Source organism: Centroberyx affinis, unplaced genomic scaffold (assembly GCF_046629955.1).
Source record: "Centroberyx affinis isolate AG114_WGS23_722 - 3 ecotype Tasmania unplaced genomic scaffold, CSIRO-AGI_Caff_v1 ptg002314l_1, whole genome shotgun sequence".
NCBI lineage: Eukaryota > Metazoa > Chordata > Actinopteri > Beryciformes > Berycidae > Centroberyx > Centroberyx affinis.
The window spans coordinates 1-16,641 of record NW_027280585.1 but is presented as its reverse complement, the minus strand read 5'-3'; the positions used below and the strand labels follow the sequence as shown (position 1 = coordinate 16,641).

Genomic DNA, 16,641 nt, shown 5'->3' with positions numbered 1-16,641 from the left:
CTACGAGTGCACCGATCGCTCGGCCACCGATCATAACTGGCCGATCAACGCTCTCAATAGGTGATCGGTCAATCAGCATTTCAACTGCCAGATCAATAAAGCGGCCAAACATATGTTCTAAAAAGTACGAGCCGATCAGCGTCAGTCGGCAAAGCGTCAACTGATCTGTCCGGATGAAACCTGGGATCTGTTTCCACAAGCTGTTCAACACAGGACTCTAATGAGTTCTATTATTTCTGCTGTAGACAGTCTGGGATAAAGAAAACCTGATCTACTTCCAACCAGAAGACTTGTTCTTAAAGCTCTGTGACTTTGGTTGTGTCGCTTCCTCCATGATAAAACCTCAAATCAGTGATTCTGTGATCTGTTGCTCCTCCTTCTACTTCTAACCCAACAAAGCAGATCCAATATTGACAAATTCTATGATGATCAATGATCAATTCTGTAAACTGAAGCTGCATAATCGATCAGCCGCTGTTTCACTTCCTGCTGAAGGTCAGTTTGGCTCTTAGTGACATCATGATGTTTTCCTCTGCCGGGAGATTTGATTGGTTCAGCAGTAACGTCCAACCGGTGAATCAGGATTTAGACATGTGGACATGTCACAGAGGGGTCAGAGGTTAGAAGTCAGGGGGTCAGAGGTCAGGGTTTCAGTGCCATCTTGATTTATTTGTGTTTCCCTGACTTTACGACAGACTGGAACAGAGATGCCAACCTCAAATGATCAGAGAGTGCAGGAAGAGGTCTGCAGATGTAGTTTGTTTCCCTGACTGACCTGACACTTTATTAACAAGCAAACTTGTTTTACAGGCATCGGCTGTAAGATATGCGCATTGGTGTTTTGTTTATGCTGATGCTAAAATAAAGGAATTTAAGCAAAAATAAGCAAATATAAAAATAAGCTCATTTGATGGTATTTTCCGCTGCACTGCTGCAGCTTCTCTGCACCGGTTGAGTTTCAGTCCGTTTGTTTTGAAGGTCGGATCAGATACGCAGTCTGGAGCGGAGCCGGATCAGAGCCGCAACTCTGGAGATGTGCATGGCTTTTATTTTTGTCGGATTACGCAGCGGTCTGTTGCGTATTCCAGCCATATAAAATGTATATACATTTTCGTGAGCTTAGAATTATAAGGTTCTATCTGCCTTCAGGATAGTTCTGAGATACTGAGCTTCAAAGTTTTCAGCATCCATTGAGTTAAATGGAGATGGGTCCTTTTGTTTTAAAAATTACAGACTCAAAAATCGTTATTTTCAAAAAATAACACCACACATGTCAACAGGCACTCATAGAAAAGCTTCATGCGACTAACTCAGTTTTGACGCCAAAACAAAACAAACCGACATCAGTAACCTACATGGACTTCATGTTCCTCACAGAACAACTTCAATCAGCAGAACTAGATAAGTGTGTTCAGCCACAGATAAAAAAGATCCAACACACTGAGCGGAGCAGAGAAACGCTCTGCATGCTGCAGATAAATCGTTTCAGCATCGTCATGGCGATGTGTGCATGAGCAAAAGTCACAAGGCAAATTAACTCAAACACGTCATGCTACAACTTTTTTGCTGCTTGATACAAAAGGAAAACTCGCACAGTCTCATTTTCCATGAGTAATCTACAAGAGAATCTGTCTGATAGAACATAATTTACTCTGATTTAATGGTTTGTTATCAGAGTAGAGTTTGTTATCTTTCCAGCTTTCACGGCTCTGAACCGTAGCTGGGAAGCCTCTGGTGCTGTGCTAGCCTGTTTTAGCTTAGCCCGGCTGGTAGCCGGTGTCGTGCTAGCCTGTTTTAGCTTAGCCCGGCTCGTAGCCTGTGTCGTGCTAGCCTGTTTTAGCTTAGCCCGGCTCGTAGCCGGTGTCGTGCTAGCCTGTTTTAGCTTAGCCCGGCTCGTAGCCTGTGTCGTGCTAGCCTGTTTTAGCTTAGCCCGGCTCGTAGCCGGTGTCGTGCTAGCCTGTTTTAGCTTAGCCCGGCTCGTAGCCGGTGTCGTGCTAGCCTGTTTTAGCTTAGCCCGGCTCGTAGCCTGTGTCGTGCTAGCCTGTTTTAGCTTAGCCCGGCTCGTAGCCGGTGTCGTGCTAGCCTGTTTTAGCTTAGCCCGGCTCGTAGCCGGTGTCGTGCTAGCCAACTCTGCAGTGGAGAGCTGGCACTTTATTTCAGTACAGCAGAACATAACGCTCGGCCTCTCGGTGACGTTCTAAGCTCTTTTCCTGCTAACTATGCTAACTTTACTTAGCATCCTGCGGCTCACTCTGGCTGTGGTTAAAAACACACTCACTTCCTGCTACGTCACCTGCAGGTTACCCACAATGCCTCCTTCTTAAAGGGACAAGGCTTGATAGAGCTATTATATAGCTCTATCTAATATGTCATTTGGTGAAAATTCCTGTATTTTTTCATATCGCAGAAAAAAAAATATTGCAATGTCAGTTTCTTTCAATATCGTGACGCTCTGCTGCTCAGTCAGAGGGTCAAGATGCAGAATCACAGAAACAGCATCAGCTTGGTGGATTTTTTTTTTTTTTTTAAGCGCAGTAGTCCAGGTGTCGTGGTTTGGTCTCTGGACTGGAACAGGCTGAGAGTCTTTCCTCTGTAAACTTCACCTGAACTCACCTGATGTTCTCTCCACCTTCATCACCTCCATCCTCCTCTTCCTCCGTCTGTCTCAGCACTTCACTCTCTTCCATCTGATGTCTGCAAAATAACATTTACATGTTTTATTTATCTATTGGTATTTATTTATTAAGTTTAGATGTTTATTGATCTTAGTCCAGGTTAACTGAAGCAGTTTACATGTTTATTGATCTTAGTCCAGGTTAACTGAAGCAGTTTACATGTTTATTGATCTTAGTCCAGGTTAACTGAAGCAGTTTACATGTTTATTGATCTTAGTCCAGGTTAACTAAAGCAGTTTACATGTTTATTGATCTTAGTCCAGGTTAACTGAAGCAGTTTACATGTTTATTGATCTTAGTCCAGGTTAACTAAAGCAGTTTACATGTTTATTGATCTTAGTCCAGGTTAACTGAAGCAGTTTACATGTTTATTGATCTTAGTCCAGGTTAACTGAAGCAGTTTACATGTTTATTGATCTTAGTCCAGGTTAACTGAAGCAGTTTACATGTTTATTGATCTTAGTCCAGGTTAACTGAAGCAGTTTACATGTTTATTGATCTTAGTCCAGGTTAACTAAAGCAGTTTACATGTTTATCTTAGTCCAGGTTAACTGAAGCAGTTTACATGTTTATTGATCTTAGTCCAGGTTAACTAAAGCAGTTTACATGTTTATTGATCTTAGTCCAGGTTAACTGAAGCAGTTTACATGTTTATTGATCTTAGTCCAGGTTAACTGAAGCAGTTTACATGTTTATTGATCTTAGTCCAGGTTAACTGAAGCAGTTTACATGTTTATTGATCTTAGTCCAGGTTAACTAAAGCAGTTTACATGTTTATTGATCTTAGTCCAGGTTAACTGAAGCAGTTTACATGTTTATTTCAGCTGTAACCCTGTAACGTTAGCTAGCTCAGACTGTGATACACACTCCAGCATGTTGTCAACATGTTTATGACGCATCAATCAGTTTGATATAATAAACTGAAATGTTTTCTGAAGGTAAACTTACAAAGGCGAGTTTCTCTGGTCTGTTCCTACCTGTTTTCTGCCGCTTGCTCGCGTTAGCTTCCCCGCTAACGTTAGCTTCCCAGATGACGTTTCCGCTTTCCAGATCGCTTCCGGACAGATGGCCAATCAGATGCTTTGACGTCATTTTGAGAAATGGCGTCTTAAAGGGCCAAGACACACAAAATTCACTGGAATGTTTCCGTCGGGAAATGTTGAAGCTTTTATTCTAGAAACAATCTCGACAGAGCTTCTATATTTTCTTCAAATCATTCAACCGGCTTCAGTTTTAAACATTTAACAAGAAACACATTTTTTACAAAAGGAAAGAAGAGTTTGTTGCTGTAGTTAAAGTGAGAAGTCTCAGATACTGTAATATATTTCTGTACAAATGAAACAAAATAATTGAAACTAATTATTAAAATGAATCAGATTTACTCTCTCCCTGGTTATTGTGCTGATTAAATAAATTAACACATTACTGTTGGCTTTGTTTTTTCCTACCAAACGTTTCAAGTTGTTTTTAGCATCAAAGAAATCAGAAGAAAGAGAAGAGGCAGAAAATGTAAGAAGGCAAAAGTTTACTGATTGTTACAGATACAGTTCAGATCGCTTCAGTCAATAACAAACTGGGTTTCCATGACGATTCCATGACAACCAACCGGCCTCCCTGTTGATTGTTGTCAGACGCATTGCTATGTACAAGAGAGCAACTTTTGCGGCTTGACACCAGGTTACTGCCGGTTACCAAGGAGACGCTGCCATGATGGAGGAACAGCAACAACAGGGCAGACGGCAACCAGCCGGGGGCTGACTGAAGCAACGACAGACAGCAACCAGCTGGGGGCTGACTGAAGCAACGACAGACGGCAACCAGCTGGGGGCTGACTGAAGCAACGACAGACGGCAACCAGCCGGGGGCTGACTGAAGCAACGACAGACGGCAACCAGCCGGGGGCTGACTGAAGCAACGACAGACGGCAACCAGCCGGGGGCTGACTGAAGCAACGACAGACGGCAACCCAGCCACGGTTCAACATGGCCGACGTTTCTCTGGTCGACTGTAACTCTGCAGACCAACAGATGGTTTCTGTCCATTTTTAAATTATATTAAAAATAAAACAAAAATAAAATAATATAGGCTTGTCCAGGCAGCAGCAGTCTTCTCCCTCCACTTTTAAATTATATTTAAAATAAAACAATAATAAAATAATTTCAGGATATTTCTAAAATAGCTTAACAACAACAAAGCCTGAGGGTCTGATCTGCACTGGGATTATAGCATAGCACATGCAATCTTTATTGCATTTATCATCTTTTTGTACATAATATTTAGAATAATAATATCATGACTTTTTCTATGTTATGTTCACATATTTGCATTTTTTCAAGATCACAGATCAAAGTATAAAAGCCCTGCGGGGGGGAAGCTGGCGGTTCACACAGGAAACAGTCTGGTAATACTGACGCTGCTTCACCTTTACTTTACCTTTACTTCACCTTTACTTTACCTTTACTTTACCCATAATGCCTCACTGTTTAGCAGCCGGTCGGTCAGCTGCAGACTGACTGATGGTTCCAGTACCAGTTTTAATGGGAAGTGAGCAATAGATTAAAACTGTGGTTCAGGACCCAGAGCAGGTCACACAGCTGTTTCTGCTGGGGCCAGTCTAGTCCAGTCCAGTCCAGTCCAGTCTAGTCTAGTCTAGTCTAGTCCAATTCAGTCCAGTTCAATTAAATTCAATTATCTATTGTCCATCAAGGGGAAATTTGGTTTACAGTCTGGATATAAAAAACAAACAAACCAATGACCAGAGTCTTAGTATGTCCAGGTACTAGTATGTCCAGGTACTAGTATGTCCAGGTACTAGTATGTCCAGGTACTAGTGTGTCCAGGTACTAGTATGTCCAGGTACTAGTATGTCCAGGTACTAGTATGTTCAGGTACTAGTATGTCCAGGTACTAGTATGTTCAGGTACTAGTATGTCCAGGTACTAGTATGTCCAGGTACTAGTATGTCCAGGTACTAGTATGTCCAGGTACTAGTATGTTCAGGTACTAGTATGTTCAGGTGCTAGTATGTTTTGATGAACAGGCTCCCAGCAGAATAAATTGGGTTGATTTGGGTTAGGGTTGAAAGGTGGTTTCATGGTTTGGTTGAAGGTTCTGTAGGTTTAACTTCATTATTCAATATGTTCCATCACATTTCATGGATCGGTGTATTTTGTTTGGGAACCGATCAGGAAGTCGCAGGGCAACGGCTGCACGCTGCAGCAGGACAGAAGAAGAACCGTTTCCTGTCTCTCCAATGTGATAAACATGGCTGCCAGCCTGGAGAAAACATCCGTCTTAATGAAGGATTTGTTTTGACTCCTAAAATCTAATTTTGTTTAAAGCAAATGAAAAAATGATATCGCTGGTTTCTGAGACGAATCAACATGGCCGAGAATTTTCTAGATTTGTGTTGAAACCACTGAAAATATTCTGTCTCCCCACCAGCTGCTTCTTTCACTTGTTCCAAAAATAAGATTTAGGACTCAATATCAGCTGAAATGACCAAAGTGATCCATAAATTTTGGTGAAATGAGCACGAACTCTGAAACACAGACTGTGTCGTGGACATGAATTATGTGACGATCGTTCCTCCGTAACTCACGAACGTTCTTCTGCTGACTTGCGTTTCTGGATTCTGTGACGACAGCAGGAACCGGACGCAACATTTTCAAGTTTAGATGACTAAAGCAACTTTGGTTCAGGTTGGGGAAAGGCTTTGGTCCTGGATACATACGACAAACTTTAGCTAAAAATCAAAACTTCAGGAGTTGGGAATCGAACCCGGGGCTCAAAGTCTGACCGCTTCCTTCACGGAACTCTTTCATGGCGGGAAAACATATTTCTCTCTCGCGTATTTGCATTTTAAGACTTTGTGCTCATTTCACGAAATTTTCAGGAAAGCCTGGAAAAGACGAGCTGGATATTTTGTGCAGCTGACAACGAAGGAACCGAACCAGGAAGGAGAACGCAGGAGAAGACCAGAAGAGTGTTTCCATGCAAACTAATAATCTGCTAATATTCAGGATACTAAAGTGTTCCATCTGTTGGATCTTTATTAACTAACAATTCTCCAATGTTCCTCCATCATGGAGACTCAGCTGCTGCAGCAGGTTGCTGTGGCAACTGTAAAGCAATATTGGTGATTGATTGGAAGATGCATAGCCTACAGACAGTTTAATCAGAATAACACCTTAACGAGGATATGAGCCATTAATCTGATCGTGTCCATGGAAACACTCAGAGCAGAAACAGATACGAGAACAATCAGGTCAATAATTATCAATATTTGATCGACTGACTTCCTGCGTTTTCCTTCAAGAAAACAAAACATCCTACAGCATCTCTTTATAAATATATAATCTGCACTTAAATTAGAATAATAACGAATGTCCATTTCATTAATCATCTCGCTGTGTCCCCTTCGTCTGATTGGACAGCTGTCAGCCAATGGCAGCGTCTGGATTTTCTCCATCAACAACCCTTCACTGTGGCAGCACTGGAGGAGAGAGAGAGACAGAGAGAGAGACATAGAGAGAGAGACATACAGAGAGAGGCATACAGAGAGAGACATAGAGAGACATAGAGAGAGAGACAGACAGAGAGAGACAGACAGAGAGAGACATAGAGAGACATAGAGAGAGAGACATACAGAGAGAGGCATACAGAGAGAGACATAGAGAGAGACATACAGAGAGAGGCATACAGAGAGAGACATAGAGAGACATAGAGAGAGAGACAGACAGAGAGACACATAGAGAGAGAGACAGACAGAGACATACAGAGAGAGACACAGAGAGACAGAGAGAGAGAGATACAGAGAGAGATTAAAATTGTATATTGACAGTAAATATGTGTGACACTGTAAATGGCGCATTATATATTTTACTATTTTGTTAATTTATAATATTGCATCTCAAGTTTCCTTTTCCTGTATGACATCACACTGTATGACTATAGAGTCCATACTGCTGCAGTCTGTCCTAACAGTCAGGCTGATAGAGTTTACCTGAACTGAACTGAACTGAGTTCACTGAACTGAACTGAACTGAGTTCACTGAACTGAACTGAATTTCACTGAACTGAACTGAACTGAACTGAACTGAGTTTCACTGAACTGAACTGAACTGAGTTCACTGAACTGAACTGAACTGAGTTTCACTGAACTGAACTGAACTGAGTTCACTGAACTGAACTGAGTTTCACTGAACTGAACTGAACTGAGTTCACTGAACTGAACTGAACTGAGTTTCACTGAACTGAACTGAACTGAGTTCACTGAACTGAACTGAGTTTCACTGAACTGAACTGAACTGAACTGAGTTCACTGAACTGAACTGAGTTTCACTGAACTGAACTGAACTGAGTTCACTGAACTGAACTGAACTGAACTGAATTGGCAGAGAAAAGAGATTTAAGAAAAGTTTCCTTCCAGCATCTCCAGAAAAAATAAATAAGACACAGACAACAGACAGTCCACCGGATGAAACACAGACCGAACTACAGACTGAACTACAGACTGAACTAGACTGAGATACAGACTGAACTACAGACTGAACTACAGACTAACTACAGACTGAGATACAGACTGAACTACAGACTGAACTACAGACTAACTACAGACTGAGATACAGACCGAACAACAGACCGAACTACAGACCGAACAGACCGAACTACAGACCAAACTACAGACAGAACAACAGACCGAACTACAGACCGAACTACAGACCGAACTACAGTCCGAACTACAGATCGAACTAGACTGACTACAGACTTAACTACAGACTTAACTACAGACTGAACTACAGCCTGAACTACAGACTGAACTACAGACTGAACTACAGACTAACTACAGACTGAGATACAGACTGACTACAGACTGAACTAGACTGAGATACAGACTGAACTACAGACTGAACTACAGACTGAACAACAGACCGAACTACAGACCGAACAACAGACTGAACTACAGACTGACTACAGACTGAACGACAGACTGCCTACAGACTGAGATACAGACTGAACTACAGACTGACATACAGACTGAACTACAGATTGAACTACAGACTGAGATGCAGACTGAACTACAGACTGACTACAGACTGAACTACAGACTGAACTACAGACTGACTAGACTGACTTCAGACTGAACTACAGACTGAGATACAGACTGACTACAGACTGAGATACAGACTGAACTACAGACTGACTACAGACTAACTACAGACTGAACTACAGACTGAACTACAGACTGACTACAGACTGAGATACAGACCGAACTACAGACTGACTACAGACTAACAACAGACTGATTACTGACTGACTTCAAACCGAACTAGAATGATTACAGACTGACTACAGACTGATTACAGACTGATTACAGACTGAACTACAGACTGACTACAGACTGATTACAGACTGAACTACAAACTGAGATACAGACTGAACTACAGACTGAGATACTGACTACAGACTGACTACAGACTGAGATACAGACTGAACTACAGACTGAACTACAGGCTGACTTCAGACTGAACTACAGACTGAACTACAGACTGAGATACTGACTACAGACTGAACTACAGACTGAACTACAGACTGAACTACTGACTGACCTACAGACTGAGATACAGACTGAGATACTGACTGAACTACAGACTGACCTACAGACTGAGATACTGACTGAATTACAGACTGAACTAGACTGAGATACAGACTGATAGACTGACTACAGACTGAACTACAGACTGAACTACTGACTGAACTACAGACTGCCCTACAGACTGAACTACAGAGTGACCTACAGACTGAACTACAGACTGAGATACAGACTGAGATACAGACTGACTACAGACTGAACTACTGACTGAACTACAGACTGAACTACTGACTGAACTACAGACTGAACTACTGACTGAACTACAGACTGAACTACAGACTGACCTACAGACTGAGATACTGACTCAACTACAGACTGAACTACAGACTGAACTACAGACTGAGATACAGACTGAGATACAGACTGAACTACAGACTGAACTACAGACTGACTACTGACTGAACTACAGACTGAACTACAGACTGACCTACAGACTGAATTACAGACTGACCTACAGACTGAGATACTGACTGAACTACAGACTGAACTACAGACTGACTTGACTGACTTCAGACTGAACTACAGACTGACTACAGACTGAGATACAGACTGAACTACAGACTGACCTACAGACTGAGATACTGACTCAACTACAGACTGAACTACAGACTGAACTACAGACTGAGATACAGACTGAGATACAGACTGAACTACAGACTGAGATACAGACTGAACTACAGACTGAACTACAGACTGACTAGACTGACTTCAGACTGAACAACAGACTGACTACAGACTGAGATACAGACTGAACTACAGACTGACTACAGACTAACTACAGACTGAACTACAGACTGAACTACAGACTGACTACAGACTGAGATACAGACCGGACTACAGACTGACTACAGACTAACTACAGACTAATTACTGACTGACTTCAAACCGAACTAGAATGATTACAGACTGACTACAGACTGATTACAGACTGAACTACAGACTGACTACAGACTGATTACAGACTGAAGTACAAACTGAGATACAGACTGAACTACAGACTGAGATACTGACTACAGACTGACTACAGACTGAACTACAGACTGAACTACAGGCTGACTTCAGACTGAACTACAGACTGAACTACAGACTGAGATACTGACTACAGACTGAACTACAGACTGACTTCAGACTGAACTACAGACTGAGATACAGACTGAACTACAGACAGATACAGACTGACTACAGACTGAACTACTGACTGAGATACAGACTGACTACAGACTGAACTACTGACTGAGATACAGACTGACTACAGACTGAACTACTGACTGAACTACAGACTGAACTACTGACTGACCTACAGACTGAGATACAGACTGACTACAGACTGAGATACTGACTGAACTACAGACTGACCTACAGACTGAGATACAGACTGACTACAGACTGAGATACTGACTGAACTACAGACTGACCTACAGACTGAGATACAGACTGACTACAGACTGAACTACAGACAGATACAGACTGACTACAGACTGAACTACTGACTGAGATACAGACTGACTACAGACTGAACTACTGACTGAACTACAGACTGAACTACAGACTGAGATACAGATTGAGATACAGACTGAACTACAGACTGAGATACAGACTGACCTACAGACTGACCACAGACTGAACTACTGACTGAACTACAGACTGAGATACAGACTGACCTACAGACTGAGATACTGACTGAATTACAGACTGAACTAGACTGAGATACAGACTGATACAGACTGAACTACAGACTGAACTACTGACTGAGATACAGACTGAACTACAGACTGAACTACAGACTGAACTACAGACTGAGATACAGACTGAGATACAGACTGATATACAGACTGAGATACAGACTGACCTACAGACTGAACTACAGACTGACTACAGACTGAACTACTGACTGACCTACAGACTGAACTACAGACTGAACTACAGACTGACGTACAGACTGAGATACTGACTGAACTACAGACTGAACTACAGACTGAGATACTGACTGACTACAGACTGAACTACTGACTGAACTACAGACTGAACTACTGACTGAACTACAGACTGAACTACAGACTGACCTACAGACTGAGATACTGACTGAACTACAGACTGAACTACAGACTGAACTACAGACTGAGATACTGACTGAACTACAGACTGACCTACAGACTGAGATACTGACTGAACTACAGACTGAACTACAGACTGAACTACAGACTGAGATACTGACTGAACTACAGACTGAGATACTGACTGAACTACAGACTGACCTACAGACTGAGATACAAACTGACCTACAGACTGACCTACAGACTGAACTACAGACTGAGATACTGACTGAGATACTGACTGAACTACAGACTGACCTACAGACTGAGATACAGACTGAGATAGACTGACCTACAGACTGAACTAGACTGAGATACTGACTGAACTACAGACTGACCTACAAACTGAACTAGACTGAGATACTGACTGAACTACAGACTGACCTACAAACTGAACTACAGACTGAACTACAGACTAACCTAGACTGAGATACAGACTGAGATACAGACTGAACTACAGACTGACCTACAGACTGAGATACAGACTGAGATACAGACTGAACTACAGACTGACCTACAGACTGAGATACTGACTGAACTACAGACTGAACTACAGACTGAGATACAGACTGAGATACAGACTGACTACAGACTGAACTACTGACTGAACTACAGACTGACCTACAGACTGAACTACTGACTGAACTACAGACTGAACTACAGACTGACCTACAGACTGAGATACTGACTCAACTACAGACTGAACTACAGACTGAACTACAGACTGAGATACAGACTGAGATACAGACTGAACTACAGACTGAACTACAGACTGAACTACAGACTGAACTACTGACTGAACTACAGACTGAACTACAGACTGAGATACTGACTGAACTACAGACTGATCTACAGACTGAGATACAGACTGAACTAGACTGACTACAGACTGAACTACTGACTGAACTACAGACTGAACTACAGACTGACCTACAGACTGAACTACAGACTGACCTACAAACTGAACTAGACTGAGATACTGACTGAACTACAGACTGACCTACAAACTGAACTACAGACTGAACTACAGACTGACCTAGACTGAGATACAGACTGAGATACAGACTGAACTACAGACTGACCTACAGACTGAGATACAGACTGACGTACAGACTGAGATACTGACTGAACTACAGACTGAACTACAGACTGACCTACAGACTGACCTACAGACTGAACTACTGACTGAACTACAGACTGAACTACAGACTGACCTACAGACTGAGATACTGACTCAACTACAGATTGAACTACAGACTGAACTACAGACTGAGATACAGACTGAGATACAGACTGAACTACAGACTGAACTACAGACTGACTACAGACTGAACTACTGACTGAACTACAGACTGAACTACAGACTGAGATACTGACTGAACTACAGACTGATCTACAGACTGAGATACAGACCGAACTACAGACTGACTACAGACTGAACTACTGACTGAACTACAGACTGAACTACAGACTGAACTACAGACTGACCTACAGACTGAGATACTGACTGAACTACAGACTGAACTACAGACTGAACTACAGACTGAGATACTGACTGAACTACAGACTGACCTACAGACTGAAATACAGACTGACCTAGACTGAACTACAGACTGAACTACAGACTGAGATACTGACTGAACTACAGACTGAGATACTGACTGAACTACAGACTGACCTACAGACTGAGATACAGACTGAACTACAGACTGAGATACTGACTGAGATACTGACTGAACTACAGACTGACCTACAGACTGAGATACAGACTGAGATAGACTGACCTACAGACTGAACTACAGACTGAGATACAGACTGAACTACAGACTGACCTACAAACTGAACTAGACTGAGATACTGACTGAACTACAGACTGACCTACAAACTGAACTACAGACTGAACTACAGACTGACCTAGACTGAGATACAGACTGAGATACAGACTGAACTACAGACTGACCTACAGACTGAGATACAGACTGAGATACAGACTGAACTACAGACTGACCTAGACTGAGATACAGACTGAGATACAGACTGACCTACAGACTGAGATACAGACTGAGATACAGACTGACCTACAGACTGAGATACAGACTGAACTACAGACTGACCTAGACTGAGATACAGACTGAGATAATGACTGACCTACAGACTGAGATACAGACTGAGATACTGACTGAACTACAGACTGACCTACAGACTGAGATACAGACTGAGATACTGACTGAACTACAGACTGACCTACAGACTGAACTACAGACTGACCTAGACTGAGATACAGACTGAGATACAGACTGACCTACAGACTGACCTACAGACTGAGATACAGACTGAGATACAGACTGAACTACAGACTGACCTACAGACTGAGATACAGACTGAGATACAGACTGAGATACAGACTGAACTACAGACTGAACTACAGACTGACCTACAGACTGAGATACAGACTGAGATACAGACTGAACTACAGACTGACCTACAGACTGACCTACAGACTGAGATACAGACTGAGATACAGACTGAACTACAGACTGACCTACAGACTGAGATACAGACTGAGATACAGACTGAACTACAGACTGAGATACAGACTGAACTACAGACTGACCTACAGACTGAGATACAGACTGAGATACAGACTGAACTACAGACTGAACTACAGACTGAGATACAGACTGAACTACAGACTGAACTACAGACTGAGATACAGACTGAACTACTGACTGACCTACAGACTGAGATATTTAACTGGTAGTTTCCCAGAAGCAGCTGAGCATCAGAAGCATCGCTGTGTTTCTGCGTCAGATGAAAACTCGAATCTCCAGAACAGCTGAGTTTCAGATGAGATGTTTGATGTGAGCGTTAGAGACCGGATTCACTTTCTGTCCAATCAGAAGCCTGGAGAGCCGCAGGAGTTACGAGGTTTTCATCTGACAGGAGCGACGACCAATCAGAACACGAGACGGTTGCTGCTGCTGAGACCGATTTACCAAACATCTGTTTGCAGGTGAGAAATCTGTTTGTTTATCTCGTACTAAGCCGGCGTGCCGCTGAGCGAGGCTCCGCCCCCTGCAGAGGAGGCTCCGCCCCCTGCAGAGGAGGCTGAGCGAGGCCCCGCCCCCTGCAGAGGAGGCTCCGCCCCCTGCAGAGGATTTACCATCAGCTGTCTGTCAAGGCAGGAAGTAGGAAGAAAGAAACCAAGTTCCCCAAATGACGACAACTAGGGAAAAGTGTTCTTGGAAGTTTGACAGTTTATTTATATATTTTTTAAAACATCAGAAAAACATTTACACAAGTCAATTCTTCAGCTGGGTTTTATCAGTTTGTCCTTTTTTCTTCCATTATTTTTTCAAACGGTTTTTGTTTGAGTCGTTTCAACAGAATCTCTGATCTGCAAACAGACGGTAAAAAGAGTCCGAGAAACAGAGAGAACTGAACAGAAAAACAGCAGAGGGAAAACAGAACAGCCATCATCATCATCATCATCATCATCATCTTCATCTTCATCATGTTTCCTGGTCAGTGCGTCCTACCTGTCAGTCTGTCAGTGTGTTAAACTACGTTAGAAATCAGCTGATCGTCACCTGAACTCATCTTCAGCCAAACTAATTCATTCCTCACTGAACTCACAGAGGTCAGAGTTCAGTCTGCATCTGTCACACTAATGTGTGTGTGTGTGTGTGTGTGTGTGTGTGTGTGTGTGTATGTAATGTAAACATTAATGATTCAGGCAAAAGATCAAACTTCAGGAGTGTGACAGACAAGAACAAAATAAAGGATGACAATGTTTTTCCTCCACAGAACCAGGAGGAACCAGAAGGAACCAGGAGGAACCAGGAGGAACCAGAAGGAACCAGGAGGAACCAGAAGGAACCAGGAGGAACCAGGAGGAACCAGGAGAACATCTGGCTCCACAGCAGCAGAACCAGCAGAACAGTAAAATCAGCTTGAGCCTCCAGAAGGTTCTGCCTCACCAAGAGGAACCGGAGGAACCGACTTTATGACAATAAAATCAGTGATTTATCAACAAGTCGAATCTGTGATTTAGATTCTGAAGCGGCAGCAGCTGAAAAGATTTTATAACGAAAGTCGTCAGACTGATTTAAAACTGAAATCACTGATTTCTGCTGAAATCAGCTGAACGGACTGATTTCAGTCTGATGTCTGGACGAGAAAAAGAAAGGAAACAGCAGCATCAGCATTTTCCTGTCCTGCTACAGAGGGGTCAAAGGTCATCTGACACACACACACACACACAGTCTTAGCTAGCTTAGAGATGGAAGGCAGGAGTGTGTGTGTGTGTGTGTGTGTGTGTGTGTGTGTGTGTGTGTGTTGCATAGAGGGTTAGCATTCACCACTCATATCAATGGGCTAGCTTAGCAAACTAGCTTGTGATGTGCTGCCTATCAGTTTCAATGCTAATTAGCCATTTTACAGATAAATTAACCTTTAAAGGAAAAACGCACGTTCAACATTTCACAACTAATCTGTCTACCACTGCACAGGAAGTGATGTCACTATCACTGCTGCTACTGAACTGGGAGCAGGGCCTGATGGGCCAGAAGATCTCAGGGGATCAAAAGGATCTCCAGTGGATCCAGAGCAGCTTGTGTGTGTGTGTGTGTGTGTGTGTGTGTGTGTGTGTGTGTGTGTGTGTGTGGTCAGAGGAAAAGATCTCCATGTGGTTTGAGACACTTTTCACTTTTTCACCATTTCACAAGCCGACCACGTGGCAATATTAAAACAGACAATAGGAGCCAAATGTTACCATGGTTACATGTAGACGGTTTTCTACTGTGTGTGTGTGTGTGTGTGTGAGAGAACCAGCCTGTAAGACACTTGTTATTTCCAGCAGCTAGGGGCGCTGCTGATATCTTGGCATGTTTAAGTATTTCACCTTTTAGGAAAAGACTCACAAACAGGTTTTCAGTCGTTTCCTAGCAACAGCAGGAGCCAATCCCTGCGCCGGGCTCAAACTGAGGACCTCGGTGGAGACAGGCAGGCAACACACTGAGGACCTCGGTGAAGACAGGCAGGCAACACACTGAGGACCTCAGTGGAGACAGGCAGGTAACACACTGAGGACCTCAGTGGAAACAGGCAGGTAACACACTGAGGACCTCAGTGGAGACAGGCAGGTAACACACTGAGGACCTCAGTGGAGACAGGCAGGTAACACACTGAGGACCTCAGTGGAGACAGGCAGGTAACA

General features: G+C 42.9%; 1 protein-coding gene across 1 annotated transcript in view; it reads right to left on the bottom strand.

The window, feature by feature from the left end:
• The window catches only part of ttc1 (tetratricopeptide repeat domain 1), a 33,955-nt gene extending 30,239 nt beyond the window's left edge, over positions 1–3,716 (bottom strand). The window contains 2 exon segments of the mRNA XM_071533056.1: positions 2,614–2,694; positions 3,653–3,716. Coding sequence (XP_071389157.1) covers positions 2,614–2,687 — 74 coding nt within the window. The 5' untranslated portion in view covers positions 2,688–2,694; positions 3,653–3,716.
• Positions 3,717–16,641: the final 12,925 nt, after the last annotated feature.